The following is a 15,614-nucleotide window of genomic DNA, read 5'->3' as shown; positions in this document are numbered from 1 at the left end:
GTGGGGTCCGGGAACCCCACAGAAGGCCCATTCAGAGGTTCCAGGGGCAAATCCAGCAAAAATGATTATTAGTTCAACTTCCACATTATTTCATTTCGAAGACAATGGCGCCATCAGCGAATGTACAATAATGACTGTTTTGATCCTAGTTTCACTGTTATCTCCCTATTATAGTACATACAGGTATGGAAGTTTGGACTAAATAATATCTGAAAATAAAAAATCTTCCCAGACTTCCCCTCCCGGAGACTAAATCTGATCAAATGGGGTCCGTGGTCAAGTGTGTGACAAATTGAGAGTCCTTGATGTGAAAAAAAAAAGGTTCTCTATACTGTACTGTGCAGTGCAGGAACTAGAGAGCAGAATCTGTTCCTCCGAGTGGACAACGTGCACATGTGCAGGGCAGAGACATGTGCACGGCACATGGAAGAGAAGAGAAGGAATACCTTAAAGATCCAAATGCCCAGTTACATTTTTATCATGTTTTCACCTCTTCAGAAGGCTTGCCAGGCTTTGCTGCAGAAGGGAGTTTTCAAGTGCTCGGCTTAACTGGCGGCTTAACGGGTGGCTTAACGGGCGGGGCCTCGGAGGAATCCCGACTTGAACCTCCATCACAAAAGTTCCCAGAAAAACCAAATAATAAATGACATCTCATTAAGAGTCGCAAACACTTCATAGCGTGCCGTTGCTATGCGTGCTGCCGTCCTCCTCCTGGGTATTTTTGTCAGACCGGGCGCCAGGATAAGTTCTCAGAGCGGCAAGAGGCGAGCTAATGGCGAGAGAGAGTGTGTGAGGAGGTGAGAAATGAGAAGTTTATTGGATGGCATTTGAGACCGGAAAGATATAATGGGATGAAGTCACCTATTGAGCTTGGCAACAGAGGTGCATTAAGGTGTCATAACCTTACATGGGTATTTAAAGGACGCGCGCACGCGCACACACACACACACACACACACGCGCACACACACACACACACACATACACGCACACACACAACACACACTCAATTTGAGCCCGCCTACTAAGAGAAAAGGCCCAGGATGACTTTCTACCTTTCGGCGGTTCTCTAACAAACCCAAAAACAGTCCAATGTCAACAAACATGACTCGGATTTCAATCAGAATCAAGCTTTATTTGTCCAAGAATGCTCCACACGTGCAAGGAATTTGACACTCGGTATTGTACAGAACATGCGGTAAATTGTAAAAGTAAGATATTATAGTTCAGACAGAATACTCAATAAGATATTATACATTATTTACGACGGGTGCAACGTGCGAGCGGCATGGCCAAATCTGTTCCAAATCTGGCCAAGAGTTTAAAGAACCACAAAATGCCTTTCTCTTTCTCTCTCTGACACACACACGCACGCACGCACGCACGCACACACACACACACACACACACACACAGTCAAAAGCACTCTAGCCAAGCAATTACTCTTATGGGAGCAAAAACTGACAAATTAGCCGTGCCACCCCTCTGCGTCCACATGTTTGTGTTTATGCGTCGTCTAAGTCGTGCCGTTGTGGTGAACTCTGTTGGTTCACACCGCTGCCACTGTGCGCGACTGTTGAACACATGCCATGTCATAAAAAAACAAAAAAACAACACACTGCTTTCCCTGTACTAAACCTCATATGCACTTAAATGCGGCCTTTAGTCAGGCCAGAAAATAAATCCTGGAGGTCCATACCTACGTGATTACATTGTGTGGAGCGGTGGCTCTAAATGAGACGAGGCCTCGGGGTGTTGTGAGCGTAATTATATCCCGACAATTAATAGGCTTATTCCACCGAGAGGAGTTTGTTAGACGCTGACGTACCTTCCCGTTTTTTTTTATTTCTTCTGAAGCCTTTGAATTACGACATAATTATAAGGGAAACTTGATATACAAAGATGATTATTATTATCCCCCGGGACCAGAAATCCAGAGGCCTTTGATGATATACTGTACGTCTGACTCTGGGGGAGATACTTTCGGAACGCTGCCCGCCGAGCTGCCGATCCTGCCAACGCCGTGTTCAGAGACTGGAGCAGAAGGCGGAGGAAAAAAGGAGGAACTATGACAACTGTTGGACACGCTTTTACACAACACCGCTCCAAGCACAGGTCCCTGAAAGTGTTGCTTTATTTGAAAGAAAAAAAAAAAGATTGGGGGGGCTTAGGCGTTGTATATAGTGTACTGTTCCCACATGCGCGGCAGAAAATTCGAACGGAGCAATGACGGAGGGACGGTGGAAGCCAACAAGTCAAAAACCCAGGAACATCAATTGCAAAACATTTTAACGTGCAGTGCACTTCGAGGTGACTGAAAGAGATTTACACGACAACGATTTGTGAATTGCATGTAATCACCACTGCATTCAATTTATGGGAGCTACTGGAGAAGGGGTTACTAAGCAAACCAAAACCGAGCGTGAGACAGATAGATAGATAGATAGATAGATAGATAGATAGATAGATAGATAGATATATAGATAGATAGATAGATAGAAGTGGGAGGAGTAGGGTGCCAAATAAACCCAATCTGTTATAAAATCTACCTAGCGATCTATCTATCTATCTATCTATCTATCTCACTCTGCGTTTCTACCTATCTGTCTGTCAGTCTGTCAGTCTATCTTTCTCTTGATGTAATCACCCACCACCACCTCTCCAGCACCCGCACTTTCTACCACCTCCATCTCTAAGGTCTCCTCTATTTTGCTGCTAACCTGCTCACCCCACGTCACCTCCCAGCCTGGTACCACGGCTGCAGGGCGGCACGGTGCCTCAGTGGCTCGTCGCAGCAACAAGTTACTGGGGTTGAACCTGCCTGTGTGGGGTTTTGGAGCTCGGCCTCTGACCATGGCTGCCCAATGCTTGCAATACTTGGGTGGGGAAATGCAGAAGACACATTTTGGGAATATACAAAAGTGCACTCTGTCACTTTCTCTCTTGTTCTTGTTCTTGTGCTGCTTCTTCTTCTTCTTCTTCTTCTTCTTCTTCCGTGGGGCATGGCCACATCCCAGCATGGCGCAGCGTCACCGTTTTACAACTTTTGACGTCTCTTGACAAACGCCTCTACATCTTGGAAATCTCCCATATCCCACACTCCCATCATCCTCCATCTCCCCCCACCCTGTCCTCTGACATCTGTCCTGAATTTTCAAGCTGCTTGATCCACTTTACATATTTTCCACTTTCCCTCCGATCCCTCCCTGTGCTAGAGAGAGAGGGAGAAAGAGAAAGAGAGAGAAGAGGGGGGGGTTAAATAGTTTTAGTGTTAAAAACCCCATTCTGGTAAGAAAATATTCATGGTATGCAAACAAATTAAAAAGTTAAAGAGAAAAGATAACAGAAGATAAACAGAAAAAACGTGACAAAATCAGCAGAAAGATAGAGACAGAGAGCGGGAAATGTGTGTGTGCATGTATCTGCGTGTGTTTTGGGGACGAGCGGAGGCCAGGGGTTTGTTCCAGGTCCTCCGGTGATGTGCCAGCCAGTAATACTTTTCCCAAGCAGGAGGTGTGCACACCAGGAGGGGCGTGTCACTGTTGGAGGACTCCATAATGAACAGAAGATTGGCCCTCTGCCTGATCAAATACCTGTGCTGTCTCATATCTTTTTGGCCTTCCCAAAAATGTTCGGCATACCAGTGGGTTTTATTGACTTGTCAGAGCAGACAGGGGAGTGCCAGCTCTGCCCTACCAAACCGAATTGAACAGCATCAGAATATAACAAGAACCATGCAATCTGAAACGGAGGATTGTTGCTTATTTTCTACGAAACAACCAATATTCTTTGTCTTTTTTTTTTTTTTTTTCCCTTTCCCGCTCGACCTGGAGGGGATACGGGGACGCACGACTTCCCCCTCACATGTCAAACCGGCGGCGGGGACAAGAAGTGATAGCGCTGTCGGCGTTTCTTCCATCTCTCATGTAATGGGAGTTTAAACCCCCCCCCCCCCCCCCCCCCCAGCGAACCCTCTCTGTCGTTCCACTCGTGTTTTTTCTTCCTCCGCTCCCTGCTCAGCCGGCTGAACTGCACGAGCATCCTCGGTGAAAGGCTGTCACCAGCTGCCTCTGCGTGATGGCTGCTCGTGAGAGCGTGCACTTGCAGTTGGCCCTGAGTGTACGTGCACTCATTAAGCCGGTGCTAATGGCCACTCACTGAACAGCCCACACCCATGCTGGATCCTCCTCAGTGGGCAAATCAGCAGTGCCCGCAGTGGGCAAGTGCAGCGGGATCTTTGGACGTTTTAGCCACGGGGGCCCCGACTAAAACTACACCGAAGGATGGGAAATCAACCGCATGAATGATATTCATGGTGAAATTTGCCTTCCGGATCAACAGGTTCATTAATTGTACATACTGTAGCCTACGCTCAAAAAAACCCCCCAAAAAAAACAAGCAAAAAACAGAAGACTTCATTAGGAATCACCTCACAGTGAAACTGGATACTTCCAGACAGACTTGTGCTTGAAAACAAAAACACCTAATTATTAAATACAAAAATGATCCCGATAAGCAGCCCAGCAAAAACAAAAAAAACAGTAAAAACAGTATTAACAGTAAAAGAAGCTCGCAGATGGCCTCGTTCGTTGGCCGCAGTTGTTGGTCCTTGAGGGAATAAGCTCTTGCTATGTTGGGACCTCATCCATAGCGGGATCAGATGGAGCATTCCAGAAATGCCCTGCTACTCGCCAAGTTTCAGTGTTGAGATGTTTTGTTTGCTTGGTCAATCTTATCTCTTTTCATTTTGTTCTTCTATCTCTGGCAGTGAAATAAACAAAGACATAACATTGTTCTGTGGATATTGGTATTTTTTTTTTCGTTTTTCGCATTGTAACCCTATACCCTGAGTTAGGATTCATAGTTTCAGTCATTAAAATAAACTGCAGATTCCCCAGGTCCAAAAAAACAAGCCTAATGGTCTGTGGGGCTTTCAGCTACTATATCCATCAGTTATTGTGATATGTTACTGTCATGCTGTGTCCATTGTTATGGTTGGGCCTCTCCGCAGTGTAAGACACATTATCACTCGTGTAACACCTTTGGACGGTGCAGCGTCTCACTGAGAGACAAAAGACGGCCTGACGTCTAATTTAAGGATTTTGATTTTATTTTTTATATTACAAAACCAGATTTATTTTTTTTTTCAGCCCTGTGGACATAGAATCACGACTGATGAAACAGGTGTTTAAAGCTTGACATGATTCTGGTGTGTAAATCATGTATGCTATAAATCGTTTGGGACTTTTGGCCTTTAGTGCAACAGATGACCTGCAGTAGGAGCCTGACCTCTAGTGGACTAACTGCTCACACACGTCCTACTAGACCAGACGATACCACACCAGACCAGACCGGACCAGATCACACCAGACCAGACCATACCATACAAGACCAGACAATACCACACCATACTATACCAGACAAGACCATACCATACTATACCAGATCATACCAGACCAGCCCAGACCATGCCATGCCATGCCAGACCATACCATACCAGACCAGACCACACCAGACCAGACCATACCATACAAGACCAGACAATACCACACCATACTATACCAGACAAGACCATACCATACTATACCAGATCATACCAGACCATGCCATGCCATGCCAGACCATACCATACCAGACCAGACCACACCAGACCAGACCACACCAGACCAGACCATACCATACAAGACCAGACAATACCACACCATACTATACCAGACAAGACCATACCATACTATACCAGATCATACCAGACCAGCCCAGACCATACCATGCCATGCCTGACCATACCATACCAGACCATGCCATGCCTGACCATACCATACCATACCAAGCCATGCCTGACCAGACCATCCCCAAACCATAACCTGCCACTGCACCATACCATACCAGACGTACCATCAAATTGCTGACATTGCATATTTTGAGATCATTGTTTTTCTTTATTTATTTGGAAAACCTTCAGAAAACCACATCTGATTTATCGTTATGTGAAAAAAAAAAAAAGACCATATTTTATAATATAGACAGACAGTTCGTGACTGTGAGTGTAAATATTCCTCTTTTATTTGGTTAGACTTATCTGCTTCTTATTGTGTCCTGTGAAGGGTAACACTGTGTTCAGCCAACGGGTGGCGCAGTCTGCTCAGTTTACTCAACGGAGGCCTGCTCCGCCAGACAAGCCTGCTGCCCTCATGTGTCGCAAAGACCCCAAAACATCCGATCTGGTCACGTATCCCAAAATACTCAAGGATATTTAGATTTAAAAAAAAACCAAACAAACAAAAAAAAAAAAACCTCTCAAAATAGTGCAAACGCACTGAGAAACTCTAAATCCATAAACGTGGAGACTGTTATTAAGTGACATTGTTAGATCCTTGCACACATAAGGAGAACAGTCATGTCTGGACATTTTCATTATATTTGGTAATTTACATTTAAATGTGTGCTATTATTGTTATTATTATTATAGCACTATTATAAAATAAATACATCCCTCCACATGTTTAATATTTATGTGTTGATATATAACACAACTATATGTATATATCTTTTTTTTTTTTTAATTATATATATGACATTATAATGAAATAACAAAATACAAACAACCAAAAACGCGTGTCTTCAACACTGGAAACAAAAGAAGTTCAGGAGAGAGAGAGAGAGAGGGAGAGGGAGGGAGGGAGAGCGAGAGAATAGCAAACGAAGAGACGTCGGCGGCTCCTCCATCTTTCCCGGATGCTCGCTCCCGTGCCCGTGGGAGGTTGGAGATGCGCTGCGCCGCGCGGCCACGGCGCCGCCCGCTCCCCTGAAACGCGCTCCCGAGAAGCCGACACATCCTCCCGGCCTGCTCCGCTCCGTCCGCCCCCCCGCGCAGCTCTCCGCGCCCGGCCTGGTCCGGCCCGTCTCCCCGCCACACCGCCCGGCGCTGCCTGAACCGCCGCGGGGCCGGGCGAGCCCGCGCCGGGAAGCGGGGGCGGTCCGGTCCGCGTGTTTGCGCGAAGCCCGCGGGTTTTTTTTTTGGGGGGGGTTTTGTTTTGTTGGTTTTTTTTTTTGGCCGAGCGGCGCGACGCGGTTCCCGGCGATGTAGCTTGGCGGAGAGGAAGCCTCTCTCCCCGCCGGACCCACAGCCTCTGCCCTGCCCAGCCCGCCGCACCGCCCGAGCGGCCTGCCGAGCACAAGATGTCCACCAGAACGCCATTGCCGACCGTGAACGAGCGCGACACGGAGAACGTAAGTCCGCTTTCCCCGCAATCGCAACCGACGTGTTAGACGTCGTGTAACGGAAACGTTTGAGCGGATTTGCATATAAGGGCATCTTTATCGCCGCTACAATGTTGCAGAAAGAGGCGGCCAATCAACGGCCTCGTTTTATCCCGACGGGCATAAAGAAGATGCACGGTATCCTATATGAATACGTTGTATCCAATAATGACCTGGTATCCTACAAATATGTGGTGTCTAATAAACACATTGTATCTAATGAACACATGTTATCCAGTAAAGTATTTGATGAAGACCTGGTACCTGATAATAAAGACCTGGTACCTAATAATAAAGACCTGGTACCTAATAATAAAGACCGGGTACCTAATAATAAAGACCTGGTACCTAATAATAAAGACCTGGTCTAGGTGCAGTTGTATTCTAATCTGGTCCAATGTGGCCTAGCCAACGCACTGCGTCAGTGCACAGTATACTAGCTTTGGCCGAATTGCTGTGACTTCCAGCCTGGGGTTGGTTCTGTCGGCTGTGGAGGGGGAAAAAAGGATGTCGCTCCCCTCTTGCATGCGGGGGTATTTTCTAGTCCAGGGCGGTAATATCTGGGGGATGGGGGAGGATGCTGTCCTACTTTTTCCCTTTTCTTTTTTCTTTTCTTCCACTAGCAACCGCTCGGTAGCATTGCAATGTGACATCCATCACCTTATGGCTGCACACTCTTTGTTTGGTCCTTTTGAGCTGTTGGTCTGCTCTGCTGCGGCGGCGATGGTGGTGGGGGGAAAGCCATGCACATAGCCTTGCATCAACAGGGCAATGCGATGACTTTGTTTATTTCAGATGCCCCATGCGCCAGTGAATCTCAGCCCTTTTTCATACCGAGGACCCTCGGTTTGATACGCACGAGGCCACAGACCTAATTTGCTAAGATTTAGTCTCTAGGACCCTAATCTAGGAAGATTTTTATTGTTAGATGTGATTTAGTCCAGGCCCGTTTGTACTGGATATAACAGTAAAACTAGGATCAAAGCAGTTGCGTACATATTGTACATTTTCTAATGGTGTTCACGTCTTGCTAATTAAACAATGGTGATGTTGAACTAATAACTGAAATTATTTTGCTGGGGGCCCCCAGGAGCATCTCCAAGGACCCGTCTGGGTCCGCAGACCTCACATTCAGAACTATTGCCCTACCATGGTGTGATGGAATGTTTACCATTGACCCCAATTCCAACGCGCGCACACACACACACACCCACACACACAAACACACACACACACACACACACACACACACACATATAGACACACACACACAGAGGTGTTAATTATACACCTCTTTTGAACTAGGATGGAGTAAATGATGACCTCTTTATGATAACAGGCAACATATCAAGGTTCTTTTTATTTCCCTGTTTCTTATTTTCCTGGTAGGAAGGCAGGCTAAGCTTTTTTCTAACAAGGGGAATATCTTATTTCACGGACACAGGATATCACAAAGAGCACCGTTTTTATATTTATAGACAAGCAAACCCTATCACTAATCATTACACTTCATAGATCTCAATATAGGACTTTATTTACGAAATTATTTTAAATCAGAAAAAAATGACATTACTCTTTTAGCTGTCCTTTCAAACAATAACAACACAAATACAGTTGATGTTCCCGTGTCATTGAGCACAGTCAATTTTCTAAATAGACTGGAATTTCTACTTCATTTCATGCAATATCATACACAACCGTAAACGCGATCAAGGTTCTCATGCATCTCTGCCGTCGTAGCATAGCTAAAGGCACACAGCGTTTAGCCACTTCAGCACTGCCTTAGCAACACTGTCAGTAGCCGGCCGAGCCCTTCTCTGTTCCACTCTAACATGCAGCCCAAGGGCCACTAGCTGACGAACTGCATTGCATAACAGCCTATTACTCAGAGAATCAGAAGCTTTTAGGGCAAAATATAGACCGGGCTGCGTCCTGACTTTCTTATTTTCGTGTGTTGGGTGTCTGAATTCGTGTTGGTCCTTCAAATGTGCTATGTGTTGCCTGAAGACTGGATGTGTCTTATGTGTGTGTGGGTTTCGGTTGTTACAGTAACGGATGGATGAGCAAATTAAGTTTGCGTATTAATCAACCACCAGCACTTTAAATTACTGGTATGTCCCAGGGTTTAGAGCATGTGGGACAAGGCACGTGAGTGAATTTACTTACAAGTGTGTGTTTGTGTGTGTGTGTGTGTGTGTGTGTGTGTGTGTGTGTGTGTGTGTGTGTGTGTGTGTGTGTGTGTGTGTGTGTGTGTGTGTGTCTGCTTGCAAATGGCCTTAGGATGAGACATCCACATGATCGTTTTGACCTAAAGCCAGTGGAAAAGAAATGACAATCCACTTTTGTCCGGACGGCAGATATGAGACAGGCAGCGCTGCCGGGTCACAGTGGGAACCTGATGGTGTTTTGGTTTGAGCTACACCGGATTGTTCCCTTAACTGGAGTCCAAACGAAAAAAACCTCTTCTCCTGTAATGTCTCCAAACTCCCCATACCCCTCTCTCTCCTTACGGGCATCCACCCTTGGGCACTGTTGGGATGGTGTAGCGTGATTCTCCCCCTGTTACGGATGTAGGTAGGCTAGCTGAAGTGACGTGCACCCTGCTGGGTGTAGCGTTACCCTGGTGAAAGTGGAGCCTGGGTAACCGGCCCAAAGCTTTATTCTCTGCCTGGGTGTGGTGCTCGGGAGCAGAAGATCATGAGATTTTTTTTTATTTTTAACCTGTTGCGACATCAGCAGCTGGTCCAGCAGGGCAGCAGAGTCCGACCCCTGATGCCAGCCGTGTACGGTTATTAATATTAAACGTATAATCTGCTTAAGTCCTGCACGTTGCAGAGGTCTCGGGATGCTTTGAAGGAACAAAGCACATTGAGTGTCTTTTGGGTTTATGGGTTAGGAGGTTAAGGTATCATGGAGGGAGGGAGGGGGGCTGAGTTCATCCCGATCCTGTGCGTGTTGCACTTTTGGGCGCATAAAAAATACAAGGGATCACATTGGAGACCTCTCAGACCGGGTTAATGGGTTCATTGCTGATGGCACGGTGAATTTCCCAGACTTGGCCGGCTCCCATGTCCACTGCAGAGTCCGGCCGGCCTGCCGCAATGTGTGTATGCGTGTACTCCAGGCATCGTAGCGCTATTTGAAAATCACATTCCGCAGCTCAAAAGCCACATAAAGCGGCTATAGCCTTGACCGCAAAGAAAACGGCTCCATATGCATAATGCAGTTTTGGTTCTCGACCCGGCAGTCCGCGGCAAACTTCCCAAAACGTGAGTTGTTTTTATTTTCAGCTGGGTTTCTGACGTCCGCATGCTCGGCTTTCCCCTCCCCCTCCCGCAGCACTCGTCGGTGGACGGATTCGTCGACCCTCCCGCCCCCCCGACGAAGTCGGCCAGCCGCCACAGTCTGCCGCGATGCCGCAACTCCTTCACCTCCACCGAGGAGCACCCCCACATCGGCAACTACCGCCTCCTCAAGACCATCGGCAAGGGGAACTTCGCCAAAGTCAAGTTGGCGCGACACGTCCTGACGGGGCGAGAGGTGAGACCGCGTTGTCTTTCTGCGCTCGGCGTTGAAACATTATCCAGATGTTGTGGGTGTGATATAGGCACTTTGTATAATATGGGAGCGACTCTGCATCTGAAACATGAAATGTATTAATGAGTTTGTGTAAGACCATCAGAGTGTCTGCTAAGTTGTAATGTGTTATTTAAGTCAGCCTAATACACGGTTGTTACTATTGTGATTTTGACGAGACTGTTTGTGTCTGTTACTCATTTTAAGGTCGTCTGAAGAGAGCTTCAAGTTATATTTTCCGGCAAATGTGTGTTCCTAAAATGTGTCATTTTCTTGAAATGAGATTGTACCCAGTGTGAACCGATCCTTCTGGAATGGAAACGACGGAAAGACTTTGCTTTGTCACTGTGTTGGAGTTGACCTTGCCTGTTGTCCGGGTGAGGTCATACATCAATTCTCTCCGTTGCACACACACACTGTCGCACACAGACTCGCCCACACACACACACACACACACACACACACACACACACACACACACACACACACACACACACACACACAAACAAACACCTCGATCCCAGAGTCATCCGAGTGATAGATGCCCCCCTTTTGTTACGACGGTAATTAAAGCTCCTGCTTCCCCAGGGAACATCCCAGAGACCTGCGCTCCGGGGCATGTGCCGGACTCTGACCGCTCCGATGCCGCAGATCTTCACTTATCCGTCCAAACTCCCAGTCCGGCTCCCGAATTTAGTCCCAACGTTTCCGATCGGTTGAAGCAAATTCCGCGCGAAAACCTTAATCCCCGAGAAAGGCGTCGAAGCGCCGTCCGCCGGCTCATCGGAATGCGAAGGCACGGCTGAGGGCGGGAGGGAGAACGGGCGGAAGGAGCACGTGCCGCTGGACCCGACGCTATCTCTGCCCCACTCCGGCGCTTCAGCCGCGCTCGCTCGAGAAAACCAGCGAGACGGCAACGCCATATCGTGGCGCCAGGGAGGGGAGGGAACAAAGGGGGAAGGAGACGGAGACGCTCACCCCAAATAGAGTGGCAGGATTTTGGATGTACACGCCACACATAATATCAGGGTGGGATGTATGCTGGGCTTTTTCTATATGATATATGAACACACTTCTCTTTATTTGTGGCGGTTTCTTGCATTTCACGGCCTGTCAGGACGAATTCCTTAAACTGTGATCAATTGCACGTAACCTCACATTTAATCGTTCCCTGTGTCAAACTCCAGAAAAATGTGTTCAAAACCGCGGGTTTCTAATTCTATACTCCAAAATCCAAGTCGAATAGAGCCAGAGAGGAGTGAAGGAAAATAAATCAGTTGAACATGCATCATGCTCTGTGGCCAGCGTGGACTGTGCTGACGATACAGCGCTTAGAAAAATAAAATAAAAATAAATATAAAAATATAAAACAATAATGGTGATGCGCTAAGGCAGAACTGGAGATGCCCAGAGCAGAAATCTACAAAGCAAGACTGTGAAGCTCCAGCGCCAGCCCTCCTCCGTGCCTCATTCCTTTTGGTCAAGTCTCTTAACTGTTTAATGGGATTCTCCACTTCTGAGGTAGATGCCTGTGATGCTGTAGGGTTGCCAGTTTGGTCAGCTGAGTTTTTGTCAACGGTCATGTTCTGACACGAGGGTGTTGCAACGATTCACCCAGACCTTGTTTTAGTTTTATTCAACTTTGTTCCATATGCATCTCTGGAGTAACTCCCCTTTTGACATCCAAGGAAGTTGTATTCCCCATATTCACAGGAGCTGGGCTCGCTGATTCCCCCCGCGGCCTTGCATTGAGCTAACACTGTTAGCATTCAGCCCCTTGCTATCCCTGTCCTGGACACACAGGGATGAAATCGGCATTGACCTTCTCGTGTGAATCTGGGTCAGATGGTTGAAGATGAAAAGCCGATTTCCCCAAATACTTGAGTATCCCTTTAAGTTGTTATAATGCACATCCTTCTTTATCTAACTATAAAGGAAGGACTATTCGTCTGCCTGTCTGTCTGTCTTGTCTGTATGTCCCTCGATTATCTCGACAACCGTTCGTCCGATCCACCTCACATGTTAAGGGTGTATTTCTGGGGACCCAAGGACGTGCAGTGTCAAATTTGGTGCAATTTGGACACACAACACACGTGATATTAGGCAGGGCTTCCCGTTAGAAACGGTGAGCTAGCGGGGGCGGGGCTTCCCGTGAGAAACAGCGAGCCAGCGAGGGGCGGGGCTTCCCGTGAACGCAATCAGCCACACCAGTGTATTCAAAACCGACCACTGTGGCGTCCATATTCTATGTACAGGACGACCTGGTGGATTGTTCCCTCCGGGACGGCGGCATCACGACCTTCTCTGCGCCGTGCGTGTTATGACTCACCCCGTACCTCGTGGGGTCCATGTGAACATGCACACGCGTGTGTTTGTCCGGATGCGTCCGGGGCGTGTCACGTCTGATCTGCATTAGAGGAAGTGCACATGAGGCGTGTGTAACGTACGTAGTGAATAATTAACAGTAATGCACGTTGCCCTCCTGTCAGTGTGGAGCTAAATTATTCACCTTTAAATCCATTAGCGAGGGACCAGACACACACACACACACACACACACACACACACACACGTATGTAAACACTCAGCGCTCCAGAGAACCACACCTTTGTCACGTTCCACCGCCGTCGTCCTCTGACGCAGTAAAAAAGCAGAGTCAGAAATCGAGACCAAAATGTGATGCCGGAGGAAAATTCAAGCTCCTCTAGAAACATGCAGCGGAGCCTGGATCAATGACGCCCGAATCAGTTCTAATTAAAATAAACTAGATACCAAGACGCATTTAGACGCAACAAAGTACGCTCAGTTTGAAACCACTTTCACTTTTTCAAAAAAGTTTGGGATTTTGGGAATTTTTGTGGCTTAAAAGTCTTAGAATGTCAATCCTGGAAGCGGGCTTTGGACGGGGAAAAAGCTTTGTTCACGCTGGTGCCGACTGACATTTTTAACAAATGATGTCAAAAAATCGTATAACTTAATAGACATACACGGATAAACAAAATACGTACTATTTGACAAAATTTAAAAAACTATAAATGCATGTACCTCAACATCTTTTTACTCCCCTTTAAAAGTGCATCACTAAGAACAAAGCATCGTACTTGTAGTTGCTTTTTAACCAATGAAGTTTAATGCATTTTCAATAGAGCTTTTCAATTGAAAGCAGAGGTCCGCGTTTAGATTTGACACAAAATGTTTCAAAAATGAAAAATATTTGATGAAAATGTATGAATTCATTTTTCGAAATATACCAAAATAAAGTCTCCCTGTCCCACTCCTCCCCCGTCCTACTCCTCCCCCTGTCCCCCTGTCCCACTCCTCCCCCTGTCCCACTCCTCCCCCTGTCCCACTCCTCCCACACCTCCCCCTGTCCCACTCCTCCCACACCTCTCCCTGTACCACTCCTCTCCCTGTCCCACTCCTCTCCCTGTCCCACTCCTCCCACATCTCCCCCTGTCCCACTCCTCCCACACCTCTCCCTGTACCACTCCTCTCCCTGTCCCACTCCTCTCCCTGTCCCACTCCTCTCCCTGTCCCACTCCTCCCATACCTCTCCCTGTCCCACTCCTCCCCCTGTCCCACTCCTCCCATACCTCTCCCTGTCCCACTCCTCCCCCTGTCCCACTCCTCCCACACCTCTCCCTGTCCCACTCCTCTCCCTGTCCCACTCCTCCCCTGTCTCACTCCTCCCACTTCTCCCCCTGTCCCACTCCTCTCTCTGTCCCACTCCTCTCTCTGTCCCACTCCTCTCCCTGTCCCACTCCTCCCATACCTCTCCCTGTCCCACTCCTCCCCCTGTCCCACTCCTCCCACACCTCTCCCTGTCCCACTCCTTCCACATCCCCTCTGTCCCACTCCTCCCCCTGTCCCATTCCTCCCACACCGCTCCCTGTCCCACTCCTCTCCCTGTCCCACTCCTCCCACACCTCTCCCTGTACCACTCCTCTCCCTGTACCATTCTTCCCACACCTTTCCCTGTCCCACTCCTCCCTCACCTCTCCCTGTCCCACTCCTCTCCCTGCCCCACTCCTCCCTCACCTCTCCCTGTCCCACTCCTCTCCCTGCCCCACTCCTCCCACACCTCTCCCACTCCTCCCACACCTCTCCCTGTCCCACACGTCTCCCTGTCCCACTCTTCCCACATATCTCCCTGTCACACTCCTCCCACATCTCTTCCCGTCCCACTCCTCCCAGATCTTCATTGTCCCACTCCTCCCACATCTCTTCCCGTCCCACTCCTCCCACATCTTCATTGTCCCCCTCCTCCCACATCTCTTCCCGTCCCACTCCTCCCACATCTTCATTGTCCCACTCCTCCCACATCTCTTCCCGTCCCACTCCTCCCACATCTTTATTGTCCCACTCCTCCCACATCTCTTCCCGTCCCACTCCACCCACATCTCTCATTGTCTCAACCACCATTTACTGGTGACCGTAGTTCCCAGGTTCTAAGATAAGATGAGATAAGATCACAAGAAGGTAACATTTTATTAATCAGGTGTCACAGCAGCAGCAACAGAACAATGCAGGGCTAAACAACTGGCGGCCCGGGGGCCAAATGTGGCCCACACTTCAATTCAGATCGGCCCTTTGAATAAGATCAGGTAGTGATTCACCTAATATCTGCTCACTCAATTTCAAGTCAAACTACTGTATTATTTTTTAATAGTCTGGCATATTATATGTGTGTGTGTTATCTGGCTGGTAAACAAAGCCAAGTGGAAAACATAATATTGATAACTAAAGTAATAACATGTTTCTTGTTCATAGTAACCCAGTTG

At 47.8% G+C, this 15,614-nt stretch overlaps 1 protein-coding gene across 2 annotated transcripts in view; it reads left to right on the top strand.

Annotated features, from left to right (window-relative positions):
* The first annotated feature begins 6,668 nt into the window (after positions 1–6,668).
* The window catches only part of mark1 (MAP/microtubule affinity-regulating kinase 1), a 45,351-nt gene continuing 36,405 nt past the window's right edge, over positions 6,669–15,614 (top strand). For both annotated transcript variants that reach the window (XM_080016773.1, XM_080016772.1), the window contains exons 1-2: positions 6,669–7,228; positions 10,598–10,798. In XM_080016773.1, the coding sequence (XP_079872899.1) occupies positions 7,178–7,228; positions 10,598–10,798 (252 nt within the window). In that variant the 5' untranslated portion in view covers positions 6,669–7,177. The remainder of the gene's footprint in view (positions 7,229–10,597; positions 10,799–15,614) is intronic.

The sequence above is a fragment of the Zeus faber genome, assembly GCF_960531495.2.
Source record: "Zeus faber genome assembly, chromosome: 16".
Classification (NCBI taxonomy): Eukaryota; Metazoa; Chordata; class Actinopteri; order Zeiformes; family Zeidae; genus Zeus; species Zeus faber.
Note: the sequence above shows the minus strand (reverse complement) of the source record. Positions and strands in the feature narration are given on the sequence as shown.